This window comes from Corvus moneduloides, chromosome 16, assembly GCF_009650955.1.
Source record: "Corvus moneduloides isolate bCorMon1 chromosome 16, bCorMon1.pri, whole genome shotgun sequence".
NCBI lineage: Eukaryota > Metazoa > Chordata > Aves > Passeriformes > Corvidae > Corvus > Corvus moneduloides.
This window is the reverse complement of record NC_045491.1, coordinates 13889429-13907905: the sequence shown is the minus strand read 5'-3', so window position 1 is coordinate 13907905 and position 18477 is coordinate 13889429. Positions and strand designations below refer to the sequence as shown.

Genomic DNA, 18477 nt, shown 5'->3' with positions numbered 1-18477 from the left:
GTTTACTAAGCTGATATCCTACATATTAGTTGAGGCACAAATTTTTTAATAGATCCACTCCCACCCCCCCCCTTCACCTTGGTAAAGAATATTGGATTTTCCAGTTCAGTGAGTGTCTGGTCATTATCATTCATGTGCTCTATTGCAGTTATTGTTAATGGTTATATGAACAGCAAAATAGGAAGCATATATCACCTGTCAGCCTGTGTTCTCTAGACCCATCTTGGGTTAAATTATTGTAGGATTGAGAGTAGAAGCTGCTAAAACTCAGGTTCCATAGGGAAGTTGTAGATTTTTTTTTCTCTCTAAGGTTTAGGATTTGTGTTCAGTCTTTAAGGAAAAAGTTTCAGTATATTAGGATCATAAATTCTGAATTGGTCTTGCCAAAAAGTAATTTAGAAAGTTTACCAGATCAAATAAAAGTGTATTAACCTGGTTTATAGAAGAAGAGGGAGAAATACATTTTTCTGCTATAATGTGATTCTAACAACTTTCTAGTTTAAGGGAAATGTGTGTAGTTATACTTACCGTGGGCTGAAAATAATTCATCAAAGCAATGTTCCGAGTTCAGGAACAGTGTCACTTGTGCTCCATCAAAAAGTGGGCTTTATGTAGTCAGTTTTTTTAGCTTTGAAATTATTCTACTGTCACTATTTTACTTTGTTTTAAATTGTGCAGCTTAGATACTATCCAGTATTCATGCTTGGGTAACTCGACTGAACTGGAAGAAAAACTTCATCAACAGCACAGACTTGTGTATTTGGCCTATAATATGGAACAAACAGACAGAAAATGTCATGTGGAGGTAGCAGGGGGGTGGTCGCATCTCTGATGTAAGTTTGTCCCTCAGATTCTTTTGGCCATGCTGAGTTAGCATTTCTTAATATGAAATTCTTCATTTTGTGCAGATTTTTTTTTTTTTTTTAAAAGTCAGATTTGGTGCGACAATCTTTTAAATGGAATTCTGAAATAAGTATGGCAATCTCTTTTTCCTGGGTCAACACATCACCTACTTCATTAATTAAACTGGAACATTCACATTTTATCAAGTGTCAAATAGTTGAAGGTTACAGAGAAGAGATGAAGGATTCTCCTTAGGATTGAGAGAAATGTGTTGGTGTGAATTCTAACATTTGAGAGAGACCTCTGATGCATTTTAAATACTGGTCTAGTTATTGACTTTTTCACTGGTGAAAAGCACTGTTGATATCCAACTAACTGTTGATGAACAAATTAAAACCAAACAAAAGGGTGTGTTTTTCAATATTATATGTAGTTTAACTGTGGGATTGCAACGGGATATTTCAGAGGCCAATAAGATGAGGAGTTTTCTGGAACAGGACGGACGAGTTAATGAGAAGAAATCTCCTGGTTATGAAATGGTAAAGGAGACCTTACCCTGTTCCTTATCCTGTTTGGAATGGAGAACCTGCAGCCTCAATCTTAAGGCTCAGCTCGTGGCTGGTGCATTTAAGTATAAAAGCTTTGGGTTTAGGCAGGAGGGAAAATGAGAGTTATAGAGGTACTCCTGAGGTTTTTAGTCCTGGACAGCTCCTAAAAGTCAATAGTGTGATGCTTGATGCTTCATTCCTACTGGATTTTCTGCTGTGAACAGATGATTTAACCTGTCTGGTAAGTGAGAAATTGCAGATTATGAGATTAATAAAGATAAAAAACTTTAAAAAAAATGTATTTAGATGGCTACTTTTTTCCTTTCATTACTCATTTAAGAAAAGGAGGAGGAAACTGGTTTTTGTAATTTTTTGATTGATCCAAATCTGTTTATTAACTTCTTGTTATGCTGCTTTAAGATTACCTGACTCCTCTCTCTCCCAAATGCCATAGCTCATTTTTGAATTCATCTTTCATACACACCTATGGGGGAAAAACACTTGCCAGTCCGAATATACAGTGAAATCAGTTCTGAAGAAAATGCAGGAACTGTTGTATTTCAGTTATATACTGAAATGTCCTCACATACTGTACAGTATTACATGGAAATGTTTATTATCTGCAGGTTAAAAATGCTGCATTGGTTTATTAGATATTTAAGAGTATTTACTACAACTAAGGAATCAATATTCCTTATTTAAAAAGAAGGTTAATTCCTCGGTGCACATGGATCTATACACAAAACCACAAAATCTATGTGCACAATTGAAGAAAGGGGTTTAGGGGAGTGAGGAGGCTGTGTGGTTTTATGGCTTTTGATGGGGGGAGGGGTGGTTTGGTTTGGTTTGGTTTGGTTTGTTTGTTTCTACTTCATGGTACATCTCTTGACCAGCACTGAGCCAGAGCCATCCTTTTGCAAGAAGATGCCAGGGACAACTGTGTTCAGTGATCCTTTGTTCATCACTTTCGTGCTGATCTATAGGGCAGAGCATCTGTCTGGGGGGAAATAGCCAAGAAAAGATGTAGCAGAAATGATACACCACGTGTATGCTGACTCCAGAAGTCCATGGATGTTGGTGCTGAGACACTTCAATGGAAACCAAGTGTTGTGAGCTGCAGCCCTGGGAGAAGGGCAGGCGCTGGGAATGCTGAGTGCTGAGCATTTTGGGGCAGTAACACGTCTGTGCCACTGACGTTTGTCTGTTTTCCTTGGCAGGCCTCCCTCCTGGGCTGGCTTAGCTCCTCTCTGAGCCGGGGAATGGATGTTACACATTGGCTCTAATGTGACCAGTGTCTTTGTAGCTGTGTGCTTCTGAAACTGTTTGGAAAACCAAAGGCTTCTGCTGTCTTCATGACAGGATGGCTTGGCAGATGTTTGAAAGGAAACTGGGCTTGTTTACCCTACACTGTGCATGGAAGAAGAAATAACATCTCAGTCACTCTCCTTGCCAACAAGAACAAAAATTCTGACTCTTGGTCGATAAGAAAACTTCTCAAAGTTAAATTATACAAACTTTCTGCCTGAGGCTCCAGTTCAGTTCTTTATTTCTCTTGGATGTTAAAGCAATAGCTGTCATCACCAGAGCTCCTTTTGAATTTGTTCATAAGAACAGTCCTTTGGATGCAGTGTTCACTCATGCCTTTGTCATTGCATTCTCATTAGTGGAATGACACAGAGCTATGGCAGGAAGCTTGAAATAATTTTTGGTGTATGAAGCACCAGATAATTTGTGGCCTGACTACTCGTGACATTGGAGAACAGGCAGGAACTGACACATTAGATTGAGTTTCTGATTGCTGTGGGTTAACCCCAGTAGGCAGCAAAGCCCCACTCAGCCACTCCCTCCCCCTCAGCGAGGCAGAAGTGAGAATGTTCGTGGGTTGTTTATTGAGGGAAGTCTTGAGTCCAATATGAAATTCTGCTTCACTTTTTCACTCAAGAAAGCATAGTAAATACATAGCCAGCTTACTGTGAGTGTAACTGTTTCGCTGCACAGAAACAGTGATGTTTTGTAAAAACATATTAAAATCCTAAAACTCCTTGTGATAATAAAAAATATAGTGTAATATCAAAGAGAAAATAGATTTTTACAGAGTCCTAATTTTCCAGGGCTCTTCTGCAGTCATCACACATCTTCTATCATTAAACATTTCTGTCCTGTCACTCTGTAAGCTTGAAAAATCTCTATTTGATTTAAAATTTATGCTTTTTACCACTACATAGCCCAAAATGATTGAACTCTGTTTAAAAGTTCAACCAAAATCCTCTTCAGTCTTGAAGGAACTTATTTTGTGAAAACTGGACTTAAGTGAAATAGTTTTATTATTGATTTATACTCTGTGCCCACACAGTCCCCTCTCAGTAAACACAGACTTCACAAAGTAAATCCTCTTCATCTCAGCATCCTCACCTCTCTTTGGGGTCTTTTATCAGGGCATGGCTTTGCAAGTGATGTTCTGTCTTTTCCTCAGGCACTAATTTATGAAAAACACAGGAATATCTTTGGGCTTCTATTTATTTCCCTGTCAGATATGGCTAAACTTAGTAAAGATATTCTAAAGGTGTCTGAGGTATGAAGCAATTTTATATTCCTGTTTCCTGTAGGAAACCTGACTGAAAAAAACTAGATTCCTTCAGGAATTGTGTTGTGCCCTTGTGCTGTTGTTAATTTGAAAGCATAAACTATCAAATTAGGTTTCTTTCTATAAAAGTTGCATCTGTACTCTGGGTATGTATTGCCAGTTGTCACCTCACCCAGCTTACACAGTGCGTGGCCGTGCTGAAATCACATCAGCAGCTTTCTCAACGACGCCTTGAATTTATCAGGAATATCTTTTGGCCACCTAGATGTCAGTGACTTCAAATATACTACTATTTATGTGGCTGTTGGTCTACGTGACACCTTAGGCAATTTTCTTAGATTTAAGATAAATTTTATTAGATTTTTTAAAATTTCGTTTGAAAATCCAGTTTTAACAGTTTAAAATTTACTGTTCTGGAAGTTCCTGTGTATTTTCAGCCTTGGAAATAGAGGGACATATAGAAAAGGAATTTCAGATTTGACCTGTAGATCAAATGATCCTGCATTTAGGAATCGCAAGTGTTTTTGTACTTTCCAAACTGATAACTTTATCTAATGCCAGTTTCTGTTGCCATCTTTGAAAATGAAAGATTTACTAGCCCCAAATTAAGTCTTAACCTGATCTAGGCTTCAAAAGCATATAGATATGGCTGGGTACTGCTGCATGACTGATTCACACCTTAAAATTACATCTATATCTTCTGAGAATGCTGCCTATTTTATGTGTGGTTTTGTGCAGTTGGGATATCCAAGAATAAAGGTGGAAGTTTTACACAGGTAACTCTGCATCACTGGGCTAACGAAACATCTGTCTGGAGAGAGGAGGGGAGTGTGAGGCACGAGGATCCTGTGCTGTGCAGAGACGTGTCTGTGCATCTCTGAGTATTTAGAGAGCGCTTAAGAAAAGGACAAGTAACTCACAGAGGTGAGAGAAGGAAAAGAAAGAGGAATGTAAAGGTTTTATATACTCCAGTCCATAAAGCTTCAGCAGCAGCAGCACCTGTTCCCTCAAACAAGACTGTATTTATGAAAAAATCAAAGCTTTCCTTGGGGAAGGAAAGGTTTTAACTCTTGATAGCTTTGAAAAGTGTAAATGAGCATAAGCAAATGGCTGGAAGCAGAAGAAAGCAGAGCTGGGTGTTCACTGGCACAGCCGGATGGTGGGTGGGTGTGTGGGAGGGCACCACACGAGGCCTTTCAAATCTGTATTAAAAATACAGCAGTATTTTTATAAGCAGTAATTTTTTTATTATAAAATTTTTCAGTTTAGTTTCCAAGAGTTTTGCAAACCTTCCTCTTACAGTATGTCTGCTTTTATCTAGAAACAAGACATGAAAGCTCCCTAAAATCTTGAGAAGTTTGATTTTCAATCCATGATAGATGGGTTGTTTCCTTTTTGACTCTATTCAAACAGCTCAAGGCTGCCCTGAGGCATCAGAAATAGGTGCAGATGGCCCAGTTTTCTCCTTGTTTGAGCTTGTAGACACAAACCTCTTGGTCCACAAATGTTAGTAAATAGAGATGAAGCTATTTCTTTCAAAATAAAGCTCCTCTCCTACATCTTTAACATTGCAGCTGTTGAAGCTATTCAAATCCTTGAATTGGTTTGTTAATTTAATGAGGCTTCTGCCTGAGTCCTTCAGTTGCTGGGGACAAACTTAGTGAAGACTTGAATGTCACATTCTAAGGTTTCATTTTTCATTTATTTTCTTCTTCAGTAAGTATTACTGTGTGGTTAATTTGTTCTCTGGGATGGATGAAATAGAACTAATATGAAATTCAAATGAATTCTTCTGCTGGCAGCCTGTTTGTTAGCAGCAATAATGAAATATAATGGCCAATGGATAGAGAAAACCACTAAGTATTTTCCTCAATAATTCAGGACTTTGATATATTTAAGCAGTCAATAAAAATATCCAGAAAAAATAATTTGACTAGAATTTGACTGTGTACTTTTAAATTTTATATATGTGTATATATATTCTTATTTTGTTTGAGATCATGGTATCTTTATGAATGCTTTAGTCATTAAAATGAGTCCATTTCAGTTGTACAAATTTCAAACCTAAAACCCCCCAAACGATGCAAACCACCTTTTATTTCTAAACTAATGGCTGGTTTATGAAACTGGAAGCCAATATTGTGAAGAAAAAACCCATGATTTGTTGGCACTTGTTGGGGTGCGAAGGACGCGTGTAAAACACCTGACCAGCAATAGGTGAATTTTTCACGGGAAGTTGGACGGGATTTTACAAAGTTATTTGCTTCCACCTACTGCTCATCCTTGATATTACAGAAAAACGCAACCGAGGGAACACTTGGCTAGCTGGAGTTCCAGAGGCTCATCTTTCCTCCCTCTGGGCCGTGGGACTGGACCGTGTACCCAGGAATTCAGCTTGCCTTTTATGCTGCCTTACATTCGCGTGAGGAAAGAAAAGATGTTGGAAGTTCAGATAACTTCTCTAAAGTTTCTTATTCCTTATGGTTGTTTTGGGTGGTTGGTTTCAGGCAGCCTGTGCTGTCATAATGGGGCAGCAGAGGAAATGGGGTTTGGATGGCAGGGAGAGAGCAAACTGTACAGTGTGGGGTGTGTTAGCAGGACTAATGGATACTTCTGATTTCACTATCCCTGAAAACAGGAATACTTCAGGCTACTGGATACTTCAGGATACTGATTTCACTATTCCTGCTTGCAATTCAAGGAGTAAAATTAAATGTAGAATTACAGAAAGTATGTAAAATAAACTTTATGCAGGTTTCTACTGCATGCTAAAGCCAAAACATTATGCAGGGTCATGCTCCTACCAATAATTACTTCTGCTTTCTAGGGCTTTTACTTCACTCTGTTTTTATAGTGCTACTGTTGAACAAAGGTGGTAGATTTGCTTCCCCAGAGCCCAGTGTGCTAAACTTCAAAACTCCCAGCTCTTAACCTTGTGCTTGTCCTGCATTGCTCCTGATGTCCTGCAGAAAACCCTCCTTTGTTTTCCCTGTTGCTGCTGCCAAACAAAACAGACCAAAAAGGCAATATATAAAACACAGAGCTCTTAATATGTTTGTAATAATGTTATTTAATTGGCTGTTGGCAGTGACACCAAGAGAAGAAAGGAATTGTGTTGGTTTTAAACTGAAATGGATGGGAGGGCTTTCTATTTAATTCTGTCTTTCCCATGAATCATCCTATGAAGTATTCTATCGTTACATAGTTTGCCTAAGATAATTCTTCAGAAGGAACAGATTTTCTGGGTTTTTACTTTTTTTTTTCATGATGTAACAACATTAAAGAAGGTGCTTGGTGCATTGTTCAGATCTCTAGGATTTTACAGTTGCTTTACAGCAATGGTGCTTCTCAATCTCAAATCACAGAGCTGGGAAATTTGCAATACACATATGAAGTGACAGCACTTTCTCATTTTGCACTTAGAGAAAGTAGCACAGATGTCTCCCAGAGAAGAACATTCTCATTTCTTCCCTTCTTGCTCTGAGATTGACAGATGATTCATTCTGATGATTTTTAAAGCTTAGGGTCTGTGTACATTTATTCTTTAAAGGAGGTATATCTAGGATGTAGATGTATACTCAAATATTTACATTTAAACATAGATTTGATTAAGTCAGTAGCTTCACTGGTTTAAAGAATTACAACACTAATTGCTTCAGAAAATTAATTGGTTTTTTTCTTGCCTTTATGCAGAAGTCTAAATCCATGTGTCTAGCCTTGAAGACATACAGCTATTTCTTTAGCTAAATCTGACTTTACATAATTTCAAAGATAACAAGTTCTTGCTGGCTTCAATATCCAGTGAAAGTGAACCCATCCAGATGTGGTTTTCATTGCTAAAGGTGCAGTGGTTAATTTGTAAAGATTCACTTTCCATATCTTCAGACAGAAAAGCAAACACTAAGGGATGAAATGATTGTCTAATGTTCAGTGATAAAACACAGAATAGAAATGATGTAATTTGCTATTCAGCCTGAATCTTTTCCTGGTGGCTGGTCTCAGTGAAAGGCAGGGGCTCAGTTCCAGGTGAGGCTCGTTGTCTCTTTAATTCCTGATTGAGCATGGGAGGCTCAGCTGGGCTGGCCCCACCTGTGTCCGTGTGGGCTGAAGGCTCCACTTGTGCTCTTTCCTTGCTGCTTCAGACCACTCTGGCAGATCAGCTGTGCTGGGAGGTAGGTGGGTTTTGTTTCATCCTGGTAAAACTTCATTTGTAATTGAGTAATGAATGCTTATGAACTCGGCTTTCTTAGAAATTGCTTTTAATGGGAAAGGACAGTGGTGAAACTGCAAACTAAAATTTTCCATGAGCAGCAGAAGGGATCACAGTGCTGTTGGGTCTTCAGGAATATTCATCATACTGAGAGCCTGTAATAGCCCCAACTACAGTCTGAGAGGAGCTACTTTATTCTGCTTTCGGTTAATTTAGGTCAGTGTGTGAGACAGAGCCGCTCTTGTCCTTGGTAATATGAAAAGATATGATTCATTTTTGATTAACCAATAAATATGTTAGAGAGCATTACATTCTTTCCAAAAGGTGACTTAGGGCACGGCTAGGACATGAAGAGTACTGATGCTGATGAAGTTTGAATTCATTCCCCTGAGGTAGAAGGCTTTTTAAAGCTTTTTTCCCTCACTCACTCACCAAAAAGAAGTGAATGTAAATATCCAAACAGTCTCAGGAAGTGAGCCTGTAGGCAGAGAGAGTATTTCCTTATCCTCCACATGGGAGACATGGTGAGAGACTGTCTGGCTGCCAGTAAGTCACGCTTGAAAGGAAATTTTTGGGTGTTATATTCCACAAAGTACAGTCTGGTTCCCCATGAAAAGTGATGAAATATAAAGTGTATTAGAGGTGCTGATTTATATATCAGACTGGCTAGAATAACAAATGATTTTTTGCTGCTTAAGTGACACAACTTGATATGCCTCATGAAAACACCTTTAATATAATTTGCTGTGAATTAAGGTATTTTTACAGGAAACCTTGCTTCATCTTATTTGGTTGAACGATTTAATTTCTAAAATTGTTTGTAGGTAAGAAGTCTTTGGCTTTGAAGTAAAACCAGTCCTTCATTTAAAATGAATAGGCATGCTGTTGAAGAAACATGAATTCTTTATTTTACATTTGTTTTCATTTTTAATAGGAGCTGCTATTTGCTATCAGCCTTAAATTTGCAGCTTGGAATTTATGTGCAAGTAACTAGCTAAAAATCCAAAATCTGATTTGAGTAGGTCCAGCTTTGGTGAGAGGTTGGGAAGTACTTTTAACAAAAGATTGTCCCTCATCCATATGTTCTTTTCCCAATAGAAATCTCTAAAGCTGCAACAGTTAAGTAAAATTTGCTTCCGAGGACAGTAAAGTTGAAAAGAAAATTAGGTCACTTGTCTACAGTTTAGTGACTTGAATTGTATTTGGCTTACTTAGTTTCCAGTAGTAATTTGTTGTAAAAAGGGTGAATGTGAAGCTATAAATGCATTTCAGAGTATAATTTTTTGTGATAACCATTATCTCTGCATGTCTTCAGCACAAAAATAGGTTCAATGAGTCAAATACCTTAGGAATAAAAGGACCCTGTGTTGGATGTCATTAGGTTTAAGTTAATTTGTTTAATTCCTGAAGAAAACATGTCCAAAATATCCACATGTGTACAAGCCTGTACACACACACATTTACATGTTTATCATAAATAGATGCTTTGCTGCTCTTGCACGTTGCAATGAGATTCAGACACAAGTATCTATCAAGTCCTAATTAGCATGTGATAAGACAGCAGGTTGAGCAGTTTTTTTCTCTTTAGCTTACCTTTATTTCTTTTGGCTTCCATCACTAGTTTATTTAAAAAAAGAAAAAAAAAAGTGGGCAAGCAATATATTTTCATCAGGATGGAAGTAAAAAAGAAAATGTATACTATCAAATCATATTCTTAAGAGCTGACTACACTGTATTGAAATAGGCTTGGGGTTTTTTTGTGTTCTTTCAACCCTGTCTTTAAATTTATTCATGTTTATTAAACTTTACTACTTCACCTAAAGGCACAATACTAAACATTGTATATTTGAATGGACTCTCTGTACAAAAATAACAGTTCTTCAGCCTGAGCTGTTCCCCAGTGCTGGTCAATGTGCTTTGTGACATGGGCTTCTCTGTTTGTGCTTTCAGGACACTAAAGCAGAGTGCAGTTCTGGTGTAGAACCTGAGGACAGAAAAGTAAGTGGCTTGTTTTAATGTGATTTTTCAGGCAACTCTAGTAGCAGGGATTTTCTCTGGCTGTTGTTTGGGTTTTTTGTTTAATTAAACCATGTGAAATTATTTTATGGTACTTTACGTGTGTGTGTTCATGTTGTATTTTTACTTCAGTGGGGACAGAACAGTCTTACTCTATTAAATGTACTTGTTAGAAATTTGAATAACTGCTTTTTCAGAAGGGAATTATAGTCTTAATCTCTTTATACTACAAAAAGTTTAAAAGGCAGTTTCACTTCCTATTCTTAATTTACATGATTAAGAAAGTTATTTTGTGTCTTTCATGATACAGTTGTCATACCATGTTAAATATTTGTAAGACTGCAAGATGATTGTTTTTTCTTGCTGTATAAGTAGTACCTTTGAAACTTTTTTTTTTAAAGGATTGATTAAAACAAATATTTCCAGTTTTATTTTCTCTGGACAAATGTAAACCATGTACAAAATACGTTTTCAGTTGCGTTCTTCATCTTACTCATGGTAAAAACTAACCGAAAAACAAAGTCTTCATGAAGAAACCTTGAGCCTAAAAAAAAAATTCAATTGTCAGAAATAAGTATCAATCCAGTTTTAAAGGGAGTAATGTGTTTTGTTTAAATATCTGTTGCTCCTGAAATTTGAAAATCTGGATTACTAGATCTGTGCTTAGGGTATGCCTGTGTCAAGTAGTCCCTGAGTTTGTGGAAGTGTTGAGCACGTGACATGTGATTTAAAGTCTCTAACTTCATCTGGTACTCACTGTCCCACTGGAGCTGCAGGTTCTTAGCATCAGCTTTCATCAAACTCTCCAGGTGCTTCCATTTAGGCTCATATTCTTTTAGAGTGTGCTAAAATCCAGGCTGGGACCTTACTTCTAAAACCCCAAGTTTTGATTTTTTTGATGTTGGTAGTGACTACTAAAACTGCCCAACCCAGAAGTTCTTTTTGCAGTGTGAATTATGGGAAAAGGTGTCAGGAGCCTGACAAGCTTTGGACAACAATTTATTAATGTGCTGTATTTCTTCTTCCTTGAATTTCAACTTGCCTTTTATCTAGCAGAGGCACCAGCCTGTTGCCAGTAAACTGTGGGGTTTTTAAAGGTGTATGATACTTTGGTTTGTACCTCAGTGGGAATTACAGGAGATGTGTGTCTGATACTTTCTCTTGTGACTCAAAGTGACTGCTCTGAGCTGGGGTGGTTTCCTACAGGGTTATTTCCACCTTCATTGACTCAGGATATCCAGCTTTCATATGCAGAGACTGCAATTAGCAGAAAGGTTTGTCTAGAAAACCCCTCAATTTTTCTTCTTCCTTTTGTTATTTTGTGGAAGCACTTTGAAAGAGAAGAAACATGATAAACACCTGTTGTTGCATGATAGGTTTCATTTTTTCTGTGTTTGGTCCCAAAACCGAAGCTTCCACCCAGTTTAAGTGGCAGTTGTTCTTTCTAGTCTAGGGAGAGAGTTACCAGTGATCATCAAACACAGAAACATCAATCTTGGTTAATGCTAATGCATTGTTTCATGTTTGTTGAAGGCATCCATTAAGAATGTAATGTAATTCATAAACCTGAAACATTGTAAATAAATATTTTTATTTCCTCTAACTTGGAATCAAGACAAACTACTGCAATTAGGGCATGCATCATTAGTATCTAATAATTTGCACTTCCATAATGAAATATATTACTAATGAACTATATCATTAGTAATTAATGGGAAATTCTCCCAGTTAACCACAAAATACAAACCTGCAAGGTGCCTTTTCTTGTGTTCCTTTTTTTTGGAAGTTTCCTAATCTGTAATTTCTGAAGTAGAAATTTATGTAGCCATGACCAAAGCATTGCCTGGAGGCAAACTCAAATTTAATAACTGTACTTATTATTTTGAAATCTATTATTCTGTAAATTACAAAATAGCAGTTAATTATCATAACCACCTCATCACTATCATCTGTCTTTCCTTCCATTGTCTTCAACTGACGTTTTCATGTAAGATTTTTATTTATTTTCTGCAAGGATAAAAGCTCCCAGGTTTGAGAATACCAGGTGACAAGTAATGCACAGTCTGCTCTCTCTGGCCTGGATAATTAGGCATGACTAAATTGCCTTTACCATTCCCAGCAGAGGACCCATAAGTCCATGTACAACTCATTTCCTGCATAGTGAGTACTTTTTTCTGCATTTGTCACACCCGAACTTTCTTGTATGGATCTTAAACTACCCTTCTGAACATCACAATATTGGGTGTTTAATGAATCATGTGATCACAGAAATGTCTCAGCTTTGCTTCTTAAAGAAACATATGTAGAAAAGTGACCCTTAAATTGTCACAGGAAGAAACCTGTTAAAAACATACCAAGTGTGATTTTTGTAAAAATACAGTGGTATCTGCAGCTAGCCACGTGATGTTTTGGAATTTGAGTTGTGATTTCAAAGCCTGTGTGATGTTTTGCTATTACAAGGACTATGACAGATGGTCAGGTTGTTTTTCCTTCTACCCATGTTTTCTGATATAACTCTGTGTGTTGGACACAAACAAAATGATTGTGGTGGAAGGCAATTAATAAGGGTATTGGCTATTTTGCCAAGAGGTAGAGCACATGGATCCCTTTGAAGTCCTTTCATTTGATATAACCAAACCATAGTCTGTCTCTAAGAAGACTTCTAATGTGTACAGCCTATCTGTTGGTGTTGCTCTTACACAGCTCCATCATCTCCCATTACCTGAAAAACTTGCCCCTCATAAATCTCTCTTGTTTTTTATTTAATCTCAGTTCATATCTTTACTTGGTCTGAGCAGTTATCTTTTTTTTACTCTGCAATTGTCATCTCATCAAATTAATTCGTGGTAATGCTGTTAAACCAAAACTCTGGTATAAAGTTATCTCTTCTGACATCCTTTGTCATTTCTACCTGAAATGGAAAACTGACACCGCAAACTGAAAGTTAACTCAGTGACCTTTCTGTGCTGGGTAACTTTGTCTCAGCTAGTTTTTGCTATGCTGGAATGTTTTATTCTTCAGCTCTGGCTGTTTAATTTCTGTTTTATTTTAGTTTATTCTTCCCCTAATGGGGCTGTGCTGGCTGTAATGTGCAGTGACATTCTCCTGCCTGTTCCTTGCAAGCAGCAAAATGCCCCCATTCAGCAGCAGCTCAGCACCATTAGCGAGGGGCTCAAGGTCACCCAGGGTATCCTGCTGCATTTTCCCTTCTGGAGAAGGGAAGGGGCTCGCTGTGACAACGTTTTTGAGACACATCTTGACTTTAAAATTTCCCACTTCAGAGCTGGGAGCAGAGAGCTTTATGAGAGCTGTAGAGTTTATGGGAGTGCATGAGGGCAATAACCTGATGGGTCAGGAAGTTAGGAAAGTTCCCTGGAGTGACATAATGTTTTCATAACTCCCTCTTACCTGCTGTGGGATATGGGGTAGGCAGTAATGCCTTTCCTTTTCTCTGCCTGCTGTGGAAAATATTTTATATATATATATTTTTTTTTTTTAGTACCTTCTGTCAGTGGATCTCAAATTACTTTACAAACAAATTAAAAACACCTATGAGGAAAGTACTTACAGTTATATGGCTTGAGGTACATATGGAGAAGTAGAAGTGTGAAGGGCAGATGTAGGCAAGGTTATAAAGTGTGTCTGAGACAAAATGAGCAGAAAAAGAAACAGCATTGCAAATATATTTTGCTTTGTCTATTCAATGGCTTCTTGAAGGTTTGGGTTTTTTTTTAATTTATCCATAGTGATCATATTAAGATGTTTTTCATGGAAGTTTAAGGGATTTTTTTTTTTTTTTTTAGGAGAAAATATTTATCCAATTTCTCAAATCTTCTTCAGATTACTGTAGAATGGAATTAGTAGGGGTATCAAGTAGTGAGGAGCTGATAAGCATCATGGAGGGACTGAGTCAACTGCTGGCATCATAGACGTGGATTTGTTATTATACTGTTTCCTTTCATGGTAGTCCCTTTTTCCGCTGTTTAGGGGCTCTCTAGCAGTGAATAGGAATAAGTGTCATTTTTATTCCCTTGTGAAGGCATTGTGCAATCTGTGTAATTGTGTAGATTATTGAGATGCATATTTAGTCACATTAAAAGAAATTATTTTTTGTTCTGAGAGAAGATCATAGACTCAAATGGATTGGTAAGGAAGCATCTAAATTGTATTTGGGTGTAGATTTAGAGGAATATAAGGAAGTTTTGAATGTTAATGGCCTTTCTGGTGTCTGACAGAGTGAACAAATGATTCCTGTTTCTTCTGCCTCTTTCACTGTGGTACAAACAGTACCAGGTGTTGTTGAAGCATTGCAGGACAGGACCACACAAAATGTAGAGGGTTACAGAATTCAGGAACCAGGGGGAGTAACCCAGAGGGGGAATAATGAGCTGCTCCAGGAACAGCATCCTCCTGTCACAGCACAGCAGATGTTTCCCCTGACATCTCAGCTCATGTAAGTCAGATTTATGTGAGGCTTCTTGAGCCTTCCTCAGTACAGAGCTGGAAGTTTCCCCAACTTCCACAAAAGGGTAGAGTTATCTGAGGGGCGTGTGTGTGGTGTGTGTTGTTTATTACCAGAAAAGTTACTTGAAATTCATGGCTGATTCCATCACAATTATTTGAATTCAAGATCTGTTGCATTCCAAAGATCCTAAAACTCAGGAAGTTGAATCAAACCCATAGCCTACGTTGTTTAGGCAATGTTTATTGTTATTCATGCTACTCTTAGTGATATTTTTAAATCAAATGATTTTATTCTCCTTTATCTTAGTTTTATGTTCTTTTCAAATAACAGCAATGCTTCTGGAAAAACAGGGAGCTGCAAGTTGCCCTGGAACTTAAGACACTGCGTTAGTCAGCCTAATAAATATTGGCAATTCTAATGTGAGGAATTGCTCAGAAATCCAGTCCATTTCCTGGCATGTGGCTTGACAGAGTGCAAAGTCTTGCTGCAAAGTTTCCTGGTATTTGAATGCTCATAATGTCAGCCCTATTACTGCTCTCTTGTTCTTGCTGTCACTGACATGCAATTATGGGATTTCACAACTGAAGTGGTGACAGTTGCTCCTCTGTGTGTGTGTGTCTGTCTTTCCCCTTAATCCAACTCTATCTAGCAATCTGTAATTTGATGAAGTGGAATTGAAGTGACAGGCGTGACAGAAGTGCCAAAACAATAATTTGACCTCCCACTGAAGTGTCAACGTGTTCTGCTGCATGACTTTGACATATGCTGAATACACAGGAGGGACATGGATAGTGTATTTTCTGTGCTGCAATACCTGGTAAGGCAGGGTGCTAAAAAAAGCTTTTACTACAGTGTGTCTTTTTGCCAACGTGTTCCATCTTGAACTGTCACATCTCCTATCCTTGTATTACTGAGTATAAACATGATTACTGTTGCAAATAAGTTCTATTTTTATTGGGAGATTTTTTTCAAATCTTCATTTTGAAGATATTTTGATGAAATTATAATTCTGTGATTGTCTACAGAATTATTTTTCAGACTTTATTTTGCCTTTTTTTAAAAATCTCTTCTGCATTGAAAAAAATTCCATTAAGTATATAACATAGTCCTTCTAATAACTCCTAAAAAGCTCACCAAGCTAAAAAGAGCATTCTTTTGTAGGCATGAATAAAATATTTTGGTATCAGTGAAGTGAATATATGCACAAGTTTCCTTGGAATATATTCATAGATACTGTACCTGCATTGCATACAAGTAATTAAGTTTCACCTGGGCATGAGGGAGGGGGCAGAAGACAGAAACTTTTTGCTTTAATACTTGGCTAAAGGTAAAGTTAAAATATTGAGATTCAAGGGGAAAAAAAATCAGAAGGGTGAAGGAAAACCGAAGTCCAATTTGATGCTAATTACCTGTCAGAATTAACTGAAAAGTAATTAATGGAGACTCAAGCTTTGCTGAAATTTTGTTTACATCTGGCCATTAAGTTTTCCACAGGTATAAAAACGGGGGAATCGGCTTTTGAAGTTATATAAAAAAGGGAAAAGCCCACAGATCTATAAATAGGAGTATGCTGCTGTCTGTGTTTGTGAACCAATAAAACTTCACAGCGATGGGACAGTGCAACTTCTGCTACTGTGGTGGAACACAGTAGCAGAGGTTTGGGATATTGTCAGCTTTTCCTGGCCCAGACTCCTCAGTGTGTGGTTTTTTATTGTTTACACGTGCCAGAGAGTTTAATGGTCACGGATACTTAAGGGAAAATAAGTTTCCAGTTGACAGTTCCTTCCCTGTCTTTTTTCTCACTTTTTAAAATAAAAATGTGGTACATTTGATAAAGAAGTTAAAAACAGAGTTAACAACGTGTAGCTGTGACCCACCTTATTTGCAGGTATTTTTGTGGTCACAGGGTTTTCTGGACCGGGTCTAAAGAGCACTGAAAGGGGAGGGAGGCCTTACATTGGTGTGAGCAAAATGATCCCTGTACAGACAGAAGAGTCTCAAGTCGGGGGCTTTTCTTTCATTTAACTTACTGCCAGCCTGTGCTTAGGCATAGAAATGTCTTGTTCCTACATGTCAGTTTTCCTCTCAGTAAGGAAAATAGCCACTAACAAGCCTGTTTTCATGAACTATCCTCAAAGAGCCCTGTTGGTGAGGTAGAAATCTAGAGATCAGGTATTTCTCCAGAAAAAAGAGAAGGGAAATACGAGTTCTTTTATGATTTCTTCTACGTCCTTGTAGTAGAGCTCCTATTGAGACAAGCCCACAAACATGCTGCTGTAGAGGAGGTTGCAGTTGCTTTGTCTTTATTTAAACCTGACAAATGGTCTGATCTCAGGCTGCTTCTCTGTGGTGTAAAAGTTGTGTAGTCCTGTGTGCTCTTCACTGAAACTATTGTACAGGAAACTTGGAAATGGTATTTGAGATTTGTGAGAAGAACTCAGTGCCCGCCACTGCTCTAAATCATAAAATGGAGAGAGATAAATAACATTCCTTCTGTGTCAAATACTGTATCTCTGTGGAAAGTTTAAATTTTGGTATTGAAAAATTGAGTCCTTTTAGGAATTGAACTGCTGCTTTTATTTTTCATTTGTTCTCCTTATAACCAGTATCAAAAAGATTCTGATGGAAATACTTAATATTATTAGGTATTAAAAATTTGTGTCTTTTTCTTGCTACTCCATGTCTTCAGCATAACTATGGATGGGAGCAGAGGTTGCTCTGTGGGTCAATTTTGTACCTGCAGCAACTTCTGTGTCTGTTGGACTGGCTTGGAATTTTACACCAGGAATGTTTGGCTTCAGAGGCTGGAGCTCTGTGGTTTCTCCTCTTTATTAACCCCCTGTGTTGGTATCCAGGTATTGTCCAGGATTTCGCTCGTTGTGGGGATTCTTTTTGGCAATTGAGGCTCTCTGAAAACTGTGATTCAAAGAGAAGTATTGCTTGTGTTTAATAGCATTGTCACAGAGAAGAAGGGAAAAAATGTCACCCAAAGGATTTAACACACTGTGATGAGCTGGCTGAGGCAGCAGCTGAGTTACCCCCAGCCACCTGACAAGGGGATTGGAGAGAGACAGGAAAGGTAAAAGCAAGAAAATTCATGAGTTGAGATAGAGACAGTTTATTAAGTGAAGAGACAAAAAACCCTGACCCAACCCAAACTGCCAGGAGATGCAGAAGAAGCCTCCAGCTGCTGAAAGTGTTTCCAGGAAGGAATCCCAGCAGCAGGACAGGATTCCTCTGGTCAGTGAGGGAGTGATGCTCTCGCCTCCTTCTGAAGCCATCAGTCTTTTGTTCATTCACAGCATTAGTTCACCTGTAGGATTTATTTATTTTTAGTCGAAAGGAGCCCGTAACTCTTTGAGCTGCCTCCCTTCACTGTGCATATTCCAGCACTTCCTTGGGAAGCAGAGGACACATTTCCACACTGCTAATGGACAGGGAAAGCCTTATGGCAGTTGTATGTGAATGTAGGTTTTTCTCTCATCTCGGCATACATTGATCAGATGCTTTCCAGGAGCACACGCATGGCAAGATTATCAGTGGCAGATTGTTTGCAGCATTTTTGAAGGGGACAGACTGAATCAGATGATTGTTTTGTTTGCCAAATTAATATCTGGGATGTAATCCACCCTGATTAACAGCATGGCTGTGATTGGATCATGAAAGGGTAAGCAGACATTTGGAAGGTTTTTTTATACCTGCTGGCTCTGTTACTTTTCCAGTAGCTTGAACATGTGCAAGAATATGCTTCTGTCCAGTAATCCAATTCATTTCTCATTGATTCCAGTTTGTCTTATGTTGTATTGGATCT

At 38.0% G+C, this 18477-nt stretch overlaps 1 protein-coding gene across 22 annotated transcripts in view; it reads left to right on the top strand.

Moving 5' to 3' along the window:
* Window positions 1–18477, top strand: part of RBFOX1 (RNA binding fox-1 homolog 1) — a 1117054-nt gene that overhangs the window by 589267 nt on the left and 509310 nt on the right. For 19 of the 22 annotated variants that reach the window (XM_032125560.1, XM_032125545.1, XM_032125558.1 and 16 more), the window contains one exon: window positions 10136–10183. The exons of 2 other annotated variants lie outside the window; for them this stretch is intronic. In XM_032125560.1, the coding sequence (XP_031981451.1) occupies window positions 10136–10183 (48 nt within the window). Of the gene's footprint in view, window positions 1–8021; window positions 8148–10135; window positions 10184–18477 lie in introns of those variants that run through there. One more of the 22 variants, XM_032125559.1, reaches the window with a different exon arrangement.